At 39.1% G+C, this 21,110-nt stretch overlaps 1 protein-coding gene across 14 annotated transcripts in view; it reads right to left on the minus strand.

Annotated features, from left to right (window-relative positions):
- LOC124861568 (dedicator of cytokinesis protein 9-like) overlaps positions 1–21,110 on the minus strand; it is an 88,387-nt gene that overhangs the window by 21,453 nt on the left and 45,824 nt on the right. For 13 of the 14 annotated variants that reach the window (XM_047355385.1, XM_047355393.1, XM_047355391.1 and 10 more), the window contains exons 14-35: positions 20,953–21,075; positions 20,776–20,855; positions 20,489–20,676; positions 19,267–19,332; positions 18,593–18,685; positions 18,333–18,444; positions 16,805–16,926; positions 14,674–14,760; positions 14,463–14,552; positions 14,207–14,322; positions 13,912–13,981; positions 13,695–13,820; positions 8,682–8,753; positions 8,443–8,589; positions 8,248–8,331; positions 8,044–8,155; positions 7,779–7,957; positions 6,683–6,790; positions 6,399–6,510; positions 6,179–6,309; positions 2,547–2,661; positions 946–1,012 (exon numbers count right to left, since the gene is read on the minus strand). In XM_047355385.1, the coding sequence (XP_047211341.1) occupies positions 946–1,012; positions 2,547–2,661; positions 6,179–6,309; positions 6,399–6,510; positions 6,683–6,790; positions 7,779–7,957; positions 8,044–8,155; positions 8,248–8,331; positions 8,443–8,589; positions 8,682–8,753; positions 13,695–13,820; positions 13,912–13,981; positions 14,207–14,322; positions 14,463–14,552; positions 14,674–14,760; positions 16,805–16,926; positions 18,333–18,444; positions 18,593–18,685; positions 19,267–19,332; positions 20,489–20,676; positions 20,776–20,855; positions 20,953–21,075 (2,400 nt within the window). The remainder of the gene's footprint in view (positions 1–945; positions 1,013–2,546; positions 2,662–6,178; positions 6,310–6,398; positions 6,511–6,682; positions 6,791–7,778; positions 7,958–8,043; positions 8,156–8,247; positions 8,332–8,442; positions 8,590–8,681; positions 8,754–13,694; positions 13,821–13,911; positions 13,982–14,206; positions 14,323–14,462; positions 14,553–14,673; positions 14,761–16,804; positions 16,927–18,332; positions 18,445–18,592; positions 18,686–19,266; positions 19,333–20,488; positions 20,677–20,775; positions 20,856–20,952; positions 21,076–21,110) is intronic. The other variant, XM_047355382.1, reaches the window with a different exon arrangement.

Below are 21,110 nucleotides of genomic sequence, written 5' to 3' on the forward strand. Positions count from 1 at the left end.
ATTACTCCAATTACAAATGTATTTACTATTTTTAATAGGGCTGAGGCCATTCAAGAAGCTTAATGTAAACCTTTCAAATCCCGTCTTTGACCGTCATTTATTCTGACTGGGTATAATATTAACATTTTGGAGCAGCCTAGCCTCTATCAAACCTCAAGCGGAATCCCAGCTTGAGTTTGATAGGGGATCTGTAGAGGGAGCTAAAGATTAGGGAGATGGAAAGGAGGCCTTCCAACCTCAGAGATTTCAAGCTTTGATTGCTATAATGCTAATAAAGATTTTTCCACCGATCATCGAGAAGCACATGAATAATTTTCAACATGCCGTTTTGTAAATACAACTGATGCTCCTTTGACATTGTAATATTTAGTTTTGAAGGATGTCTGCCTCCTGTACAAGCAGAAACAATTCTCTGTCAGGAATATGAATAATTGTGGCCTGAACTGTATACTGCAACTAACTGCTTTGTGGTGTTTAAATGCTTAAATCATGTGCACATTAGCATAAACAAAATCATGATTGACAGCTATTTTAAATGTGTTAGCAAAGCTAACACATTGACCTACACTAGAGTTGAATGTTTAGTCTTTTAATTTATACTCAAATTCACAAGTCTTTCGTTTTCTTTTAAACTTACAATTTTCATATCATCTATACAAAACACTGTGGGCACAAATATTTTATATTCCTAATAATATGCTAACAGCAGATATCTATTGGATTTTTTAACAGCAGCTGCACTGACACCCCTCAGAAATCCAATTTACTCCACCAATATATGCGCTGAATTTTCTTTCTAAGAATCAAGCTGTTGTTCAGGGTAAACATCATGCTGCCTCTTTGGAACCAGCAGCCAGGAAGACTCTGACGCACTCAAAGTATGAGAGTTGTATAGAGTTTGTTTTCCATCACCTACCCATAGAGGTAGTCATTGGCAGTACTTACTCTATTAGAGTAAAGAAGTCCATTAACTCTGAAGGAGCTGCTTTGTTCCAATAGGCAAACAGGGCCTCTAAAGTTGGCAAAAGAAAAAGAAAACAGAGAGAGGATAATTACCGGACATTAGACTGCATCAAAATAACGTTTAATACAACGGTTTACAAAGTATTGATATCCCCTGAACCTTTTCTTATTTTGATACTTTACAACAATACATTTCAATGTAATTTATGGAATTTATGGAATTTTATAAGATCGACCCACACAAACTGATGCATAATTGTGAAGTGGAAGGGAAAGACATGGTTTTAATTGTATGTATTCTTAGGGTCATTGTAAATTGGGAAAACATGTTGTTGTCGAAGTGTAAACTTCCTGGCTGATGTCTTGAGATGTTGCTTCAGTATTTCGACATACTTCTCTCCTCATGATGCTGTCTATTTTGTGAAGTGTACCAGCCCCCTTGCAGTAAAACACATCCACAACATGATGCTGCTACCTTTGTACTTTCGACATGATGGTGTCTTCAGGCTTTTTGGCTTTCTGCTTTTTCCTCCAAATGTAACTACAGACATTGTGGCCAAATGCCTCACTTTCAGTTTCATTAAACGACTGGACATGGCTTCACAAATTAAAGTCTCTCTCCCTCTGTGCATATGAAAACTACAATATGGCTTTCTATGTTACTTTTGGAGTAAGCGATTACTCCTCACCAAGTAGCCTTTCAGCCCATGTCTGAACAGAGGCCTGTCACTTCCTCGGCTTCATCCAGCCTCTTCCGATGGTCTGTTGCTTTAGTTCTGACGGTCAATTCTGAGGGTAATTTGCTGTACCTCTGCAACATATAACCTGTCTCCTTCCTATGTATGATGGCTGGCCATCCCAAATCTGTTTAACTTGTGTATGACTGTTTGAACAGATGAATGTGGCCCCTTCAGGCATCTGGAAATTGTACCTAAGGCTGAACCAGACTTGTAGAGGTCCACAATTCTCTTTCTAATATCTCATCCTATTTGTTTTGATTTGTTTCCTGTCACACAAGTATGGAGTGTATTTGAGGTGTTATCTTAAAAAACATCCACAGGTGTGCCTCCATTTAACTCAAAGATTGATAATTAACCTATCAGAAGCCTGTAAACACATAACATCATATGGACTTTCCTAACTTAGTTAGGCATAGAAATTTGAGGACAGTAATAAAAAAAAACTCTCAAAAATGTTTTCTGTCATACTATTCTGGCATGTGGTAAATAAATTATTTTGAATAACCAAAATGAGCTAAAACAAGAAAAGTTTGATTTTTGGGTTTTATGCCAGATAATGAGAAAAAAACAAGTTAGGTGTCTTTTTCAAACAATGTATGTGAATACCTGGTTTTAACTTTTTTTGGTTTAAACATGGATCACTTTTATATGTGGATTTTACTGTAAAGTAATTTACATAAGTGTATAATTTACTTCCCAATGATACACTACTTTGTGTTGGTCTATCACATGAAATCCCAATAAAATACAATGATGTTTGTGGTTTTAATACAGAAAGAAATTAACAAGCTCAAGGCACTGAATACTTATACAAGGAGCTCCAAGTCCAACATGCAGTCCTACCCTCTGACATGCTCTTGAGGATGTGCAGAAAGCACATGAGCAGTTTTCCAATCTCGTCTCGGTCCAGTTTGTCAAAGCGCAGCACAGCACTGCCCACTGCCGACACACACTGGCTCTGATGCACAAAGAAAAAAAATCCATGAGAAAAAATGTTGGTACTAGTTGGCAAAGCTGAAGAAAACTGTTAACAGAAGAGATCAAGCACATCACTCAATAAAAAACAAACAAACAAGAGGAAGAACGTTTTAAACAGAGCCAGAGAGGTTTACTCAGTGCTGCTGCACATCACCTGAAGCAGCATGGAGTGGGAAACAAAGAGGTAAAGGATAAACCTTTGAAAGACGTTGGATAAACTGTACAGATATCTGCAAACCATTTTCATTTTGAAGCCTGAAAACCAAAAAACTGCAAACACTTCAAAGGAATGCTTTAAAATGACAATCAAGACTATGTACATCTAAAACAAAAAGCAGATGGTGGAGAGCCAGCAGATTCAAACTGAGTACTTGTATTGGTATGTTTTCCCCATCCACCCCCGAGTGTGTAGCTGCTTTCTGATCGTCACTGTCTCTGTCCAGCAGTAGGTCAGGCAGGGGCACAGTGAGCAGAGAGAAGTCCATAGTGACTCGCTTCGTCACGAGGTTCAGAGATGGATTTCGCTCCTCTGGGTCCAGGGCGATAGGGGCATTGACAGAGTGCCTCCTGGTAAATTTCTCCTTTTGTTGGAGTTGGGAGGCCACAGGGCGGGTGTGTGACCTCTTTAGAGAAGAGGTGTCGATAATGTAAAAATGAAATGAGTCAAAACAGGATTTGTGTTAAAACATAAAATTTAACAGACAACCCAATGCTGTAGGACCTAGCGCATTCATGTTTTAAGAACTGCCATAAGAGACCAGCACAAAATGGTGCAAAATACTGAAATGTAAAGAAAAGACTATTGTTTTATATATACAGTATATATACAGTACAGACCAAAGGTTTGGACACACCTTCTCATTCAAAGAGTTATCTTTATTTTCATGACTATGAATATTGTAGCTTCACACTGAAGGCATCAAAACTATAAATTAACACATGTGGAATTATATACTGAACAAAAAAGTGTGAAACAACTGAAAATATGTCTTATATTCTAGGTTCTTCAAAGTAGCCACCTTTTGCTTTGATTACTGCTCCGTACATTCTTGGTATTCTGTTGATGAGCTTCAAGAGGTAGTCACCTGAAATGGTTTTCCAACAGTCTTGAAGGAGTTCCCAGAGATGCAAAGCACAGATTTCCACTGGTCTAATGTCCATTCCTTGTGTTCTTTAACCCAAACAAGTCTCTTCTGCTAGTTGCCTCTCCTCAGCAGTGGTTTCCTAGCAGCTATTTTACCATGAAGGCCTGATTCACACAGTCTCCTCTTAACAGTTGTTCTAGAGATGTGTCTGCTGCTAGACCTCTGTGTGGCATTGACCTGTTCTCTAATCTGAGCTGCTGTTAACCTGCGATTTCTGAGGCTGGTGACTCGGATGAACTTATCGTCTGCAGCAGAGGTGACTCTTGGTCTTCCTTTCCTGGGGCGGTCCTCATGTGAGCCAGTTTCTTTGTAGCGCTTGATGGTTTTTGTGACTGCACTTGGGGACACTTTCAAAGTTTTTCCAATTGTTCGGACTGACTGACCTTCATTTCTTAAAGTAATGATGGCCACTCGTTTTTCTTTACTTAGCTGCTTTTTTCTTGCCATAATACAAATTCTAACAGTCTATTCAGTAGGACTATCAGCTGTGTACTGTATCCACCTCCTGCACAACACAACTGATGGTCCCAATCCCATTTATAAGGCTTGAAATCCCACTTATTAAACCTGACAGGGCACACCTGTGAAGTGAAAACTATTTCAGGTGACTACCTCTTGAAGCTCATTAACAGAATGCCAAGAGTGTGCGGAGCAGTAATCAAAGCAAAAGGTTTGAAGAACCTAGAATATAAGACATATTTTCAGTTGTTTCACACTTTTTTGTTCAGTATATAATTCCACATGTGTTAATTCATAGTTTTGATGCCTTCAGTGTGAAGCTACAATATTCATAGTCATGAAAATAAAGAAAAGGTGTGTCCAAACTTTTGGTCTGTACTGTATACATATATTAATATAAGTATGTAATTTGTATTCAGACCCCTGAAGTCAGATCTTTGTAGAACTATGTTTTCCTCTGAGTCTTTTAGGGCATATCCCTACCAGCTGTGTACATCTAAAGGCTGAAAGATTTGCTCATTCTTCTTTGCAAAATAGTTCAAGCTCTGTCAGATTGGATGAAGTGCGTCCGTAAACATCAGTTTTCAAGTATTGTTACACATTCTACATTGGGTTTAGATCTGGACTGTGACTAGGCCAATCCAACACAGTTATGCAATGATCTAAATCATCCCACTGAAGCTGTGGCTTTATATTTAGGTTACTAGGAAATGAAACCTGCATCCCAGTCTGAAGTGCAAAACATGCACTGAAGACAAAGTAGCAAGCAAGTTTTCAGAGGGGAAAATGTGGACTGAATGTGGCTTCAGTTTAATAAATCATATCAAAACAGCATTCAAAAATCATCTTGAAGTGACACATTTGGACCAGCTGATGCACATAAAGCCAAAACAAGAAGCAGCCGGAGACATCAACCTGGACAAAGTGTACAACCACTGGAGAAGTGAGGACAAATGTGAAAAATGAGGTAAAATTCAAGTCAGATTTCTGCATATTCTAGTGACATTTATGAAGATTTTTTATCTATGGATATTAATCATTATAGATGTTACTACCAGATACTTCATGGGTAGTAGGAAGGCTTATAAACTGTGTAAATACATATTTTACAAAGAGTTGCAGGAATTTACATGGTATCACAAGCTACAGCACATGTCATTGTGCAAAATGTGAATGTTTTAATGTGAACAAAATGTCTGAAAAGGTGTATATGTCTCATTACTTCCAGAGCAGGACCGTCACCCAGGCCACAACTGGACCCTCATCCAGGCCAAAGCAGGACTCTCACATAACATAACATACTACACATCTCATGAGCAATAAGATTTTTGTCTTTTTCATTTTAAGTGGGCCAAATCACTTATAATAAATACAAACTAATGGAAATTGCTGCTGTAATTTCATTATTTTAATAAGCCATGTAACTTGCTATGATCCCAGGTTTTGAACAGGTGTAATAAATGGTGTGTGGCCACAGTGGTCCTCAGTGCACTCAGGGAGCTTGTGTGTATGCCCAGAAACATGAAAAATAAGAGGGAACATTAAATGCAATCCATACCTTTTAGATTTTTAGGTATAAAAAAGTAGAAAAAACATGTATCATTTTTCCTGCCACCTCTCAAATATGCACTACTTTACACTGTCTATATTAAAAATACATTGGAATATGTAGTTGTGACGTGACAAAATGAAAAAATTCAAAGAACACCAGAGCTTATTTTGCAGGTCTGTAATTGTTATGAGGAAATTGGAGAAATGTAGATTTTTTTATTTTAACCAATTTGAATTTCTGGTCCTTTTCAGCATCGTTTGTGATGCCACCAAATAGGGTTTTTTTAATCCCAAAAATGTGATCCAAAGTGTTACACACATAACAGTTGAAGCTCAACGCACCTTCTCCAGAGAGTTGGTCTTGTCGCTGCTCTTGTCCAGAAGGCTGTTTGCAGAGTCGGTCGAAACCAAAGAGCCTCTAGAGTCGGCATGGTGAACTGAGTTCACATTAGGAGTGGAGCTGTGAGGTGAGGCTAATGAACAGGATATATATTAATGCTCTCAGTGATATTATAGCCAAATAATTGTTAGTTCATTTTGAAGCAAGGCGGGGAGGAGTCACCTGTTCCAGAGATGACCCCAAACACATCTTTGTGGAGAGCATTTTCTATGCAGCTTCCAGGTTTTTGAGGAGTAACCATGGAGTTTGGTACCAGGGAATCCTCCCTCATGGTCTGAAGCAAAAACCAACCAAGGAAGTGTTTGTCCCTGCAGCTGTAATCATGTTTGGCAAGCTAATCCAGCCATTTTTTTTTTTGAGAGACTTCAGGTCTGCTTTCGACTATGAGGTGAACAAAACAAAGACAAGCTCCAATTTGGATTCCCACCTTTAGGTGGGAGGCTTACATTGTGATTGCTGAGAGGAGCGGAGTCCTTGATGTCAAGTCGGCAGACATTCTCCTGAAGAAGACCGAACATAGGGAGGTAGAGCGTGGCAAGTCTGGCTTGGTGACTCTAAAATAAAACACAAAAGGTGCTCAGGAGTCAGACTGTGCCTGAGTGCCAACTTACAAACAACTGTACATAAAAACAGCTAGCATCAAATAAAACAGTTTCATCAAAGTTTTCTAAGAAAACCAGCAGAAAGCCAGCAGCTAGCAGTAAATCTTCAACTCACCACGATCCCCCATCAAGATTGCTTGTTTGTATTCGATTCAGTATCCTCAGGAAGAAACCTGAGTTTCAAAAGCTTTACTAGTTAAAGTTGGAAAGTTGAACTCATGATGGAGACAGCGTCATGCTATGGATTTGTTTCTAAGCTGGAACAGGAAATCTGGTCAGAGTTAATTGGACGATGGACAAAGCTAATTCCAATAAATGCAGCTAATCTTGCTGCAAAGACTTAAGACTAAGACAGATGTTCCCCTTCCAGGACAACGATGAAAACATGCAGCGGTAAACTGCAGCAAAGGTGGTTCTACAAACATAAATGTTTTAATTTGTAATAAAATTTTAAAAGCCATGTGTATTATGCATAGAAATCACATAGAAAACATTTGTTACCAGAGATACAGTAAATACAGTCGTCATCAATGGTGCCTCGGTTTCATTAGGAACTATAACCTTTAAAGATTTTTTGTGGCATTGGGGCCTTATTTTTGTTAATTTTTGAAAGTTGGTAGACAAGAAGTGCCATGGAGAGAGGGGTAACAGAAGCAGCACAGGCATGTGAGATCAGGACTCAAACCAGGGACACCTGTATGGGTTGGGTGCTCTAGCAGCAATCCATGCACCGCGCCCCAAACCATTACCTTCAAAGCAGAACTTAAAGTTATAAAGAAAATCCTTCTCTACCAATTTGGAAGTTAATCTTGAAAGACAGTCTTAATTTATGTAAGAAACACGTTTATAAAGCTAGAACAACAAAGAATCTTATGCTACGAGTCTAGTGAATCTTTGAGAAGTGTAGGAAACGCTGTGTTAAGAAAGCTGCATCACTTACTCTAGCAGCGTAACGGTCATCAAACGTGTGTTTGATCATCAGTCCCTTCAGCACCTGGATGGCCATCTGGCGGATGTCTCTGTGCTCCTGAAGTGCCCCGCCCACTTCCTGCAACAATAAGCCCACTAGGAAGTGGTTTCGGCAGAAGTCATCGGTCAGAGAGTAGTCAAGCTGAAGATCTGCAGAAAGCACAAATTGACACATGTAACATTTAGTTAATGATGGAACAAATGCAATAAAAAAGGCAGTTTGTAGATGGACTCACCTTGAAACCTCTGTATTCTGCCTTTTCCAAATGGCATCGGCAGGTTCAGAGGCACATAGTGCTCATGGTTGCAAACCACCCGAAGGAACTCAAACTTAAATTCAAACAGAGTCTGGGAGAACCATATGATAAATAACATTTTAAGGAATTGTGCAAGCCTTTAATGCTAGAGTAAAATCTTCCATGAAACATAAAAGACGACACCTTTGGGTCTCCAGGCACAAAGTAGTTCATGTAGCTATTGATCTGCTTGAAAATGAAGCCTCTGTCCATGAAGGTGAAGCAACGCTGGACATAAAGTGGACAGTAAATCACACAGATTATCATCGAACCATCCTTAAAGTTTTCCTCTAGTTAAATATAAACTTTCCCTGCAGTAGAGCTGGGAGGTGGACCAACCTTTATAAAAACTGCCAGGCTGTGGTTAGCATTGCGAGAAGCATCAAGATTATCCTTATATTTCTGGGTAATGTGCGGCATCAACATGTTGACCAGAGTTTCTACAGCATGGTAGAAGGAAGTGGAAAAACGCTGGTTCCTCGAGAGCTAGGAACAGGAAACAACATGAATAGGCAGACAGGAGTTAGGCTTGTAAGGGATAACCTCAGGAAGAGAAGAAAAGAGAAAAAGAGACTTACCTTGACCTTACCACTCTCTATGAGATAATAAGCCATCGATTTTACCAGAGCTTCAAAGAAGAACCATGAGTGCTGAAATATAAAACAAAAACATCAGTGTACGTGTAGAAGCACAGGGTCAACATTTAATTTTTTGCTACAGTTTTTGGCTAAATATATTGATATGATATAACAACAATACACAAAACAATACCCAAAAACAAATCCCAAGCAAATAAGCAGGTATCCCTGTTTGTGCACTTTTTTCTACCCCAGTTTTTCCTTTCACTCAACTTTCCATTAATATGCCTGGATACAGTGCTCTGTGCACTGCTTCTTTAGCAATGACATTTGGCCTGACTTTTTGTGCCTTACCAGCTGTAGATGTTGTCAGTAAACTATCAGCAGTCTTCCTCAACATGGCCATAGCATAACATTTCTGTCTTAAAAAATATATTTTTTACTACTCTTACGTAACATTATAGTTTTCTGAGAAACAGAATTTTCACTTCTCTTTAGCTGTAAGCCAGAATTATCCAAATTACCAGAACTAATTGTTAACAGCATATCATTCCGTGTAACGAAATACATTCAAATTTAAACAAAGTTCTAGTTTACTGAGATGTACCTCTATATCATCCCTGAATTGTGACCAGTAGTTTAAAGAATGATAGTTTCCCAATAATAAAAGCAGAACGGTTTCCTTCTGGATTTGGGTAACACTTGCTAGATACTCAGGAACATTAGCTTTTCCAAAAGTAAAATGAAAGAAGAGAATTCAGGGTAACAAAAAGGAATTGATAATTAAAAAAAAGATAATGTCTGAAATAAATATAAAAACATAGAAATAGTGATCACGTGATCCATATGACAAAACTCTGTGAAGACATTTGTACTTTCTTATTATTGTTTTTCCCAGATAAACTGTTCTTTGACCGCATGAAAGGGATGACAAGTAAGATTTAAGAGCTTCTTCATCCATAATGCAAAGTTAACTTTTTACCAAATTTTATTTTAACCTGAAAAGAAACCAAATTGGGGAAGCAAAGACACCACAGATGGTGAAGAAATCTGGGGATTTTATTTTATTTTTATTTTGTTGGCACTAGTGGCCTTTATTGACAGTTACCAGACAGGAAATAATAAGAGAAAGGGGGGAAGATGGGCAGCGAAGGTGTCAAGGTTGGGAATCGAACCCAGGACGGCTGCATTGATGACTATAGCCTGTGTATATGGGTGCCCGCTCTACCGCTACACCATGCAACGCCACTATCTAGAGTTTTTAAATAAATTTAAGTAATAAGTCGTCGACATAAAGTGAAACTTTATGTTCGACGTGACTTGTCCAGATGCCCTGAATGTGCTGAAAGCATCAGATAAATGCTGCTGAAATTACATCAAATAACAGAAGACAAAGGGAGGGAGTTTCATTTAAATTGGAAAGATTTGGATACTTCATAATCATTGCAAACTGAATTTAGTACTAATTTCATTCATCCAACCATCCATTGTCTACATCCACTTGTCTGTGCTGGGTCGCAGGGCTGCCAGTGCCTGTCTCCAGCAATCATTGGGCAGGAGGTGGGGTACACCCTGGACAGATCGCCAGTCCATCACAGGGCCACACATAGACACACAAGACAAATAACCATGCATGCACACACAGACAAATGTGGGGACAATTTTGACAGTCATGTTTTTGGACCGTAAGAGGAAACCAGAGTATCCGGAGGAACACATGCATGCACGGGGAGAACATGCAAGCTTCATGCAGAAAAAACACAGGCTGGGTTTAAAACCCAGGACCTTCTTGCTGCAAGGCAACAGGGCTAACAACTTTGCCACCATGCAATATGTAAGCAGTAATCACATTAAGTAAAATTTGATCTGAAACCAAATCTGTCTAACACAGTAAACAGATTTCGCTACTGTTTTAAATCTGATGTGTGTGGTGACATTTTCACACAGGTACAAAGTAACAAATTCTACCTCAGCAATTGCTGCTTTGGCAAAGTTGAGAAGGAAAGAGTGAATACACAAGTAAATGACTGGCTGACCAAGTGTTGGCAAGTAGAGGAATGGTCAAAACCTTTACAGGTCCTTCTCAAAATATTAGCATATTGTGATAAAGTTCATTATTTTCCAAAATGTCATGATGAAAATTTAACATTCATATATTGTAGATTCATTGCACACTAACTGAAATATTTCAGGTCTTTTATTGTCTTAATACGGATGATTTTGGCATACAGCTCATGAAAACCCAAAATTCCTATCTCACAAAATTAGCATATTTCATCCGACCAATAAAAGAAAAGTGTTTTTAATATAAAAAACGTCAACCTTCAAATAATCATGTACAGTTATGCACTCAATACTTGGTCGGGAATCTTTTTGCAGAAATGACTGCTTCAATGCGGCGTGGCATGGAGGCAATCAGCCTGTGGCACTGCTGAGGTCTTATGGAGGCCCAGGATGCTTCGATAGCGGCCTTTAGCTCACCCAGAGTGTTGGGTCTTGAGTCTCTCAATGTTCTCTTCACAATATCCCACAGATTCTCTATGGGGTTCAGGTCAGGAGAGTTGGCAGGCCAATTGAGCACAGTGATACCATGGTCAGTAAACCATTTACCAGTGGTTTTGGCACTGTGAGCAGGTGCCAGGTCGTGCTGAAAAATGAAATCTTCATCTCCATAAAACTTTTCAGCAGATGGAAGCATGAAGTGCTCCAAAATCTCCTGATAGCTAGCTGCATTGACCCTGCCCTTGATAAAACACAGTGGACCAACACCAGCAGCTGACACGGCACCCCAGACCATCACTGACTGTGGGTACTTGACACTGGACGTCTGGCATTTTGGCATTTCCTTCTCCCCAGTCTTCCTCCAGACTCTGGCACCTTGATTTCCGAATGACATGCAGAATTTGCTTTCATCCGAAAAAAGTACTTTGGACCACAACAGTCCAGTGCTGCTTCTCTGTAGCCCAGGTCTGGGGAATGCGGCACCTGTAGCCCATTTCCTGCACACGCCTGTGCACGGTGGCTCTGGATGTTTCTACTCCAGACTCAGTCCACTGCTTCCGCAGGTCCCCCAAGGTCTGGAATCGGCCCTTCTCCACAATCTTCCTCAGGGTCCGGTCACCTCTTCTCGTTGTGCAGCGTTTTCTGCCACACTTTTTCCTTCCCACAGACTTCCCACTGAGGTGCCTTGATACAGCACTCTGGGAACAGCCTATTCATTCAGAAATGTCTTTCTGTGTCTTACCCTCTTGCTTGAGGGTGTCAATAGTGGCCTTCTGGACAGCAGTCAGGTCGGCAGTCTTACCCATGATTGGGGTTTGAGTGATGAACCAGGCTGGGAGTTTTAAAGGCCTCAGGAATCTTTTGCAGGTGTTTAGAGTTAACTCGTTGATTCAGATGATTAGGTTCATAGCTCGTTTAGAGACCCTTTTAATGATATGCTAATTTTGTGAGATAGGAATTTTGGGTTTTCATGAGCTGTATGCCAAAATCATCTGTATTAAGACAATAAAAGACCTGAAATATTTCAGTTAGTGTGCAATGAATCTAAAATATATGAATGTTAAATTTTCATCATGACATTATGGAAAATAATGAACTTTATCACAATATGCTAATATTTTGAGAAGGACCTGTATATATTCAGTGTGTTGACTGATGTGATAGCGGTATATGGTGGTTTGGGAAAAGCTTCCAAAAGGCCCCAGATTGTGTTGCCACAAGGTTCAGCGCTCCATATATGAAGACTATGTCCTCAACACTGGTAAGATTCCCAACCCTGAGTCATTTACTGCATGTCTTCCTTATCTCTTTCTGCACATCCCTCTGTCAAGCTACTAATGAATAAAGGCAACTAGTGGAACAAAATATAAAAAAATGGCCCAACCATATTTTCTTTGTAGATAACATGGACAAAAATCTGGCAAGCTCATGTTAAAAAGCAAAAATGGAAACTAAGTTGTGACAGTTCAATAGTCCTTGAGCAAAGGTTTTCCTTTACAGTGATGGGTCCAGTATTGTACCATCTGCCTTAACAAGCACTGTAAACCATCCTCCTTTCATCTTTCTGAGCTGTCTGCCGTTTTTGTTTCTCATATGGTCTGAAAGCTATGAATAGAGGTGTTGATCTAAAATATGTTTCTTCAATCATGCCTCCATGAAATGCATATTATTTGACTGTTTTGTTCTTACCATCTCCCTATGGAGACAGGAAGGTCATCCATTTTATGTGGCAAAGAACTAAATTACCTGTTATGACTGATGGAAAAGATGATTACTGATCATAAAATGCTTTAAAAATGTTCAGACCTATTTTAACAATTCACAAAAAAGAGTTTTACTGTATGCTCTTTAACTGTTAATGACTAAAAAAAAAGATATTCAAAAAAAAAAACTTGTAGTTACAGGTCTTACATGACATTTAATTTCCCTTTGGGATTAAGAAATTATTTTTGAATTTTCACTCAACTTTAACTGTCACTGGAGAACAGAATCATTCTTATGCTCTATGCTCAGTTCGTTGGATTAGCAGAATCTCTTCTGTTGGTATTCTATAACCATCTTTTGTCCCTGCTGAAAAAAAACATATCTACACAACATGATGCTCCCACCACCATGTTAAACCATTGGGATACTGTGTTCAAGATTATGCAGTAAATTTTTTGCAACCCATAGAATAATGTATGTAGGGCTAATCATTCAAATCTGATCTTATGTCACGATAGCAAACAGTTCAAGGAGTATGAATATATTTGCAAAGCACTGTACTTCCATCTGCTAGACCATCTGTAACTTAGTCCTGTTAAGATTCAGTGTCATTTTAACCTTTTGTCATGTAACCTTTTACATAACATCACAAATCGAGTACCTATTCCATATAGTTGTTGAGTTTCTTTCACTTTCTTTGAGGAATGGCACAGAAATGGTTTTGCAAGGTACAAATCTTCAGATTTTGTAGGGGTCTAATCCCTCCCTTGCCTATGCACAGTAGAATAAGAAACAGATTTGGGTTACCTTCAGCAGCTTGTTGCTTGTTAAAAAGTCTGTGGAGGGCTTGAGGATGGCTGTCATGGCTTTAGCCAGCTCCTCGTGAACCATTCGTAGACAGATGGAGGAGTACGGCTCTGGCTTAAACACAAACTGAAAGGAGAAACAAAAGTGAAAATATCACTAGTATATCTTATTTGTTTAATGAACACACTAAATATCATTGATATTATGACAAAACTACCTTGACGAAGGATCTCAGGTAATGCTCAAGTCCCTCCTCGTGGCACTGCGCCACTACATGAACCATTACCCTGAAGAAAAATAGAAAGGAATAACTCATATTTTTGAGTAAGTCAGTGTGAAAATAAGTCATAAAATAAATAATAAGTGTAATAAATGTCCAATTAAAAGAAGAACGCAGGTATTAACTAGAAATCAGATAAAACAGCTATTGTTGTTAAATACCAGCCATGCACATTGTTAAAAGGAAAAGGCTATTGCAGCTTCCCCTACGTGCATCAGTGCACAGGCCTTACCTGGTTACATTGACAGCCACATCCTCGTGTGTTGCCGTGGTGAGGACACAGAAGAGCTGGTTAAGGATGGTGGGCAGAAAGTTGACCATCACATGACCTTCCATAGCATGAAGACTCTAGAAAGCATGGAATTGAAAACAATAAGTAATATTTTCAAACCTCAGCTTTTAGATAAAAGGGTTTTTAATGGGTCGATAAATGAACTCGGTGTCCGGTTCTCTTTGGGGCATTTAAAGGTAAATGGAGCTCATAGTACCTTCAGATATTTAATCAGCTCTCCTTCTGAAGCTTGTCCTGACATGTCCATGCTTTGGCAGTGTTGGAAGAAGTTGTGCAGATGCTGATCCTGGCGAAATAATTAATTATTTGCATTTTATGAGACTGAATCATTGTTCTTTATCTAGAAAGCCCTGCAGTGATGCAGCAGATAAACATTATTAGATATAACATGAAGTAAGTCTATTTACCTGAGTGTATACTGTAGATACAAGATGGGTTGAGACTGTGAACAAAGGTTTGCCTCCATCTACCCATTTAATCTCTGAGCCAGACTGCTGCAGTAATAAATGGGTATGAATTACTGTGCTGCACACTGATCAATGAGAAAGCAACTCCTCAAATTTGAAAAACAAAAACCAATAAAAGCATTATGCCCACATGGCACAGTGCCTCAGATAAAAATTCACCATATTAACTGTTCATAGAATACTCTTTACCTAAAATGTCATATTAACAGGACCCCTGTTAACCCTAATCCAAAGCATGCATTTAAATAAATTGCTGGCCGGATAACTGCAGTTGGACGTTTTTCTTCTTTTTTTTTTGTTTTTTTGCTAAATAGTTTTGGATCCTATTTCTTTGGTTATTTTAGTGATTCAACCTATCAGAGGCAAGGTGTTTCTATACCTTCAGCGTAGCATGGACCCTATTGTTATCCTTTCTTTCTTCCTCAGATAAAACCTCCCACTGCAGCCAAACCCTGAAAAATACATTCTGCTACAAGCTATGTGCTTTATCTGTACATTCACTATCTCTCACCAGCAGGTGGTACTAATACTAAAGTCTTTTGGCCTATAAAATACACCTTACCCTGTCAAAAACCTTGACAGCATGAACCTATGAATCAAATGAAACCATACACCTATGGGTTGAATGTTTAGATGATCCATTAAGCTAGGCAATACCCACATACTTTTTGCTACACTGCAAAAAACATGCTTAATCTAACCTAAATCCCCCAAGAGTTTAGGCCTGAATGGCTCTGAAATGTGCATATCCCAAAAGATTAAACTAAAGATGGATGATTTTTGGAATCTCGAAGAATTAGACAACTATGCTAGCTGCTAGCTAGCTCAAAAGTTACCTGTGATGATATCTGAAACATCTGTTACATTATCTCAGACATCGCAACTGAGAAGTGAATGAAGTTCATATCTATTGATGGCAAAACTAAATTTGCCAAACATCCAACACTAGGCGGGCTTATAAATAGAAACTTAATTTGAGTATTAAACATAAAGTAGTCCTACGACAACGTAACATAAAACCTTTTTTGACAAAGCAAAAGTAGGAGAAAAACTAAAGAAGTATAGGAAATACTAAACCATGTAATAAATTTTGTTTTTTTCTCTTTTATGCTTGGCTAAAAAAGCATTTGACCTGAAGAGCTTGCTAAATTTGTTCATCTCACATTTTATTCCATTTTTCAATGTCTAATGTATCAATTCCTAATATTGAATTTTAATAACTAGCTGTGTTTCTTTACACAAATTAACCTTTATGGTTATTTACCAAAAACACATATTATTTTTTTTTAACTATTAAAGGTTGATGAAGCTGTTTGCTTTTAGCGGTTTATCAAAGTTTTTACTTTATTGATTTTATTTTTTATTTTTACACAACAGGGGATATAAAAGAAATACAAGAAATTCAAACAAAACTGTATTGATCAATATTGATTTTCTTCTGTTTTACTAAAATTCCCCTTTGTTTTGTTCTTGTTGAAGCAGGTAAAACTGGAACACTGTTTCTCTAAAGAGGGGCTGCAGCAGTTGAGTCAGTTGAATATGCTAAAGAATCAGATGCACATAAAAGCCATGGTGGAGTTGTATTTAGCTAAAGCAGCATATCTACCTTCACTACTGAAGCATAAGGCAGAAACGCAAAAGCGGAAAGGGGTTTTATTATAAAACACTTTAGCCAAGATTAGAAAATGGCAGTAATGAAGTTTACGTTAAAGCAGACCTGCATCAAAGACTTCAGAGGCTTGTTTTATAGATTACATTTTTAAAGCTAAACCGATTTCAAAGCTGTCTGGTGTAAACGCCTGTAAGACCTGCATAATGTCCTAATCCAATCTCAGAAAACAGGATTTTGATCTTTTAACCTTGAAATGAATTTCATACAAAGTGGAGACACTTGAGGAAACTGCATTGGCTAAGTTGTATTTTCAAATTAAAGTCATGGATTCAAATTAATTTGCAAACTTTTTTTGTAATCTTCTAAGAGTCAAACATCTATGTATACCCAACCCCCAAATAACCTTTCACATACAAATTTAATATCTAGCTTTTTCTAGTAACAACTCACTCCTCTTACCTTGTTGACTCCATCCTGGGAGATGAGATACCCTGAAGGTAGATTTGCAGCCACAGACAGCTGCTGTTCATTCATGATGACTCTGCCACCATCCCTCAGGAGTGGCAGCCAAGCTGAACCCACTGAAGAGAGGAAAAAGATGCAGTTTGTTATTTAGCACCACTAATGGTGTTGACTGGTGCACCAGCCTTATATTATGCATTATATGCCCATAATTTACACAGCATGAACACATATAATATACAGGGGTTGGACAATGAAACTGAAACACCTGTCATTTTAGTGTGGGAGGTTTCATGGCTAAATTGGACCAGCCTGGTAGATAGTCTTCATTGATTGCACATTGCACCAGTAAGAGCAGAGTGTGAAGGTTCAATTAGCAGGGTAAGAGCACAGTTTTGCTCAAAATATTGAAATGTACACAACATTATGGGCGACCTGCCAGAGTTCAAAAGAGGACAAATTGTTGGTGCACGTCTTGCTGGTGCCTCTGTGACCAAGACAGCAAGTCTTTGTGATGTATCAAGAGCCACGGTATCCAGGGTAATGTCAGCATACCACCAAGAAGGACAAACCACATCCAACAGGATTAACTGTGGACGCAAGAGGAAGCTGTCTGAAAGGGATGTTCGGGTGCTAACCCGGATTGTATCCAAAAAACATAAAACTACGGCTGCCCAAATCACGGCAGAATTAAATGTGCACCTCAACTCTCCTGTTTCCACCAGAACTGTCCGTCGGGAGCTCCACAGGGTCAATATACACGGCCGGGCTGCTATAGCCAAACCTTTGGTCACTCATGCCAATGCCAAACGTCGGTTTCAATGGTGCAAGGAGCGCAAATCTTGGGCTGTGGACAATGTGAAACATGTATTGTTTTCTGATGAGTCCACCTTTACAGTTTTCCCCACATCCGGGAGAGTTACGGTGGAGAGAAGCCCCAAAGAAGCATACCACCCAGACTGTTGCATGCCCAGAGTGATGGTTTGGGCTGCCATATCATGGCATTCCCTTGGCCCAATACTTGTGCTAGATGGGCGCGTCACTGCCAAGGACTACCGAACCATTCTTGAGGACTATGTGCATCCAATGGTTCAAACATTGTATCCTGAAGGAGGTACCGTGTATCAGTATGACAATGCACCAATACACACAGCAAGACTGGTGAAAGATTGGTTTGATGAACATGAAAGTGAAGTTGAACATCTCCCATGGCCTGCACAGTCACCAGATCTAAATATTATTGAGCCACTTTGGGGTGTTTTGGAGGAGCGAGTCAGGAAACGTTTTCCTCCACCAGTATCACGTAGTGACCTGGCCACTATCCTGCAAGAAGAATGGCTTAAAATCCCTCTGACCACTGTGCAGGACTTGTATATGTCATTCCCAAGACGAATTGACGCTGTATTGGCCGCAAAAGGAGGCCCTACACCATACTAATAAATTATTAGTGTGGTGTAGGTGTAAAACCAGGTGTTTCAGTTTCATTGTCCAACCCCTGTATGTCCAGAGATATTTAGCAGCCTACCAGGAGTCTCTACTGCATCCTTCTTCTTGCTGTTGTTTTCACAGCTGACGTGATAGAAGTTGAAGAGAAGGTGATGTTTCTCATGCAGCTGAGTTGGCAGCTCTATTTTTATCTATAGGCAAAAATATACAGATTCATAATGGCTCTGATTAAGAGTGGTTGAAGAAAATGTAAGGATGATTTTAGCTGATGATTCAAGATACTTTGAATAAGTTGCTACATAAATGAACTCTGATGATGAACAACACAGGCAGAAATACCTCGTCATAGAACTCAGGGTTCTGCTGATGGTGAAGGACGGCTGCATATGCCTGTTTAGTGAACAGAGGTCCTCCGGGACGCCCATAGATGCACTGTAGCAAATCAAAACAGATGGCAATAATAAGATGGCAATAAAAGCAGAAGATAAATGATTGAACAAATAGATAAACCATTAGTAACCTTTAGGCAAACCTCTACCTTTGTGGGCTCTCTTTCACCTGCTCCCTACTCTCACTACAAATCACAATGTCATCTGCAAACATTATAATCCATAAAGGATTGTCCTGTATGTAGCTCCATCTATCCTCCCATCAACTCTGATTAGCCTCCCTCTTCCTGTTGAATATAAGCATCCCCACATCATGATGCTGCCACCACCAGGTTTCACTAAATGGATGGTGTCTTCAGAGTGCAGTGTTAGGTTTTCCTTCACATGTGCTGTAGCAGCGTTTGACATTTGCAGAAGAATGCGGATTTCAACAGCATATATTTAAGCAAAAAAAGTAAACAAATTTTTTTGTTGTCTTTTTAGTTACTTTTTACTCAGTAAAAAACTCAAGCTCACCTTGTTCACATGCCATGTGATTTGAGCCCCACCTGATTTGGTTGATTTTTCAGCCTAGAGCACCATAACAGCTATAATGAAAGAGCATACTGTTTCATGTAAAAGTACCTTTAGTGGCTGGGCTTCATCGTCATCAGAGTCCTTGAATTCAACACAGACAGCAATATTCCTTGCCTGGAAGAGGGAGGAAACAACACAAAAATACAAATTAAAATCAGGAGATGAACAAGGCAATTGTTAAAGAGATATAAAACTTAAGGTAGATTTCTGAGAGTTTTGATTTTTTCTTTAATATATGAGGACATTTAATTGGATGACTAAAGACCTGTGTAGTTTGATTTCCTATAATGAGCTGACCTATTTAAAAAAACCTTTAATGTATTAAACAAAGCTGCTGCTTGGCAGGAAGATAATTCTCTGCGGCTCTGCAGCTAGCCTAAGTGAGCTTGAGGCTGTTGCCAGTAGTCTCATAGGCTAAACAGGAGCACAGACTGATGATTACATGAGAATGCCTGCCAAATAAAGGAACCTCTTTCCAAATGCGATAGCTTATATGCTTTGGAAGTATGGTTAATGTTGCGTATCTGACTATGCAGAACAACATAAAAGCTAATAGACTTAATATATTTTATTGGAATTTTATGTGAAAAACCAACACAAGTTAGGGCATAAATACGAAGTGGAAGGAAAATGATACATGCCTTTTAGAGTTTTTCAGCCCCTGAGTCATTACTTTTGCTCACTCTTCTCTGCAAAATAACTCAACATAGTCAGCTTGGATGGAGAGCAGCTGCGAAAATCCTTTTTTATGTTTTGCCACAAATTTTAAATTTAATTCAGGACTGGGCTTTGACTAGACCATTCTACAACATGAACATGTTTTGAACTGGACCATTCCACTTTAGCTCTAGCGGTTTGTTTAGTATGTTGTCTTCCCATTAATTCTCCCCATCATTCCTGTCCCAGCTAAGAAAACCATGATGCTGCCAACACTGTGATGTGTGGTGTTTAGGGCGGAGTGCGTTTTTATTTCTCCTTCACACACAGAGTTATCATGGACCTTTTGGCTGCTTTTCAACTGGTTCAACTAGATTTTATCTAGTGGCATAAGAGTAAAAAGGGCTGAGTACAAATGCTCACTCTATTTTCCTGTTTATCTTTTTGCAAAAATATTGAAAAATGGATTATTTTCCTTCCTCTTCACAATTATCCACTAATTTATGTTTGTCTATGTTATTAAATGCCAATAAACACACTGAAGGTTTTTGTTGTAATGGCAAAGTACAGTAACTATGGCATTATATTCAATGACTACCTTTTCTATACATACCTTTGCAAAAGATTTTTGCCCATCATACTTGAGGTGTTTTGGGTAGACATAGAGGTGGTTTTTGTATATAGTGAATGGTTGGGCACACTTAGCAATACATGGCACAAACTCCTCCACCTCCAGAAGAGCGCTGCCTGGACCATTTTTCTCAAAGTTTCTCACGGGGATGTATGAGGAAGTGACACAGTCTGCAAGCAGCAAAAAAGACCACTTACTGGGTGAGGATCAAAGTATAGTCATTTAAATAGATGGTTAGAAGAGGTTTGGAAAACATAAGGAGGATTTACTGGGTACATCCGGTGCAACACTATCAATGGTAACATCTATGCTCCCCAAGAGCACAGGGAGTTTGGCCATTTTTTCTGGCCTGTAGGGAAAACAGAAGAAGAAGGACCCAATACAAATTTATCAAAGCAAGTTTGGTGGACAGGAAAAGAATAACAACACATTACAGCATAACATACTTTCTGAAGTCACTGAGGAGTTTGAACATGTCCTCATCTGACAGCTTGCTGCTGTCCTGCCTGTAAAGAGCTGAGAAGCGAGCGTTTTTCTCCAGAGTTCCTGATGCATCCTTGAACACAGGCCTGCAGAGACATAAAATAAGAACCTGGATTTGCAG

Source organism: Girardinichthys multiradiatus, chromosome 24 (assembly GCF_021462225.1).
Source record: "Girardinichthys multiradiatus isolate DD_20200921_A chromosome 24, DD_fGirMul_XY1, whole genome shotgun sequence".
NCBI classification, from domain to species: Eukaryota; Metazoa; Chordata; class Actinopteri; order Cyprinodontiformes; family Goodeidae; genus Girardinichthys; species Girardinichthys multiradiatus.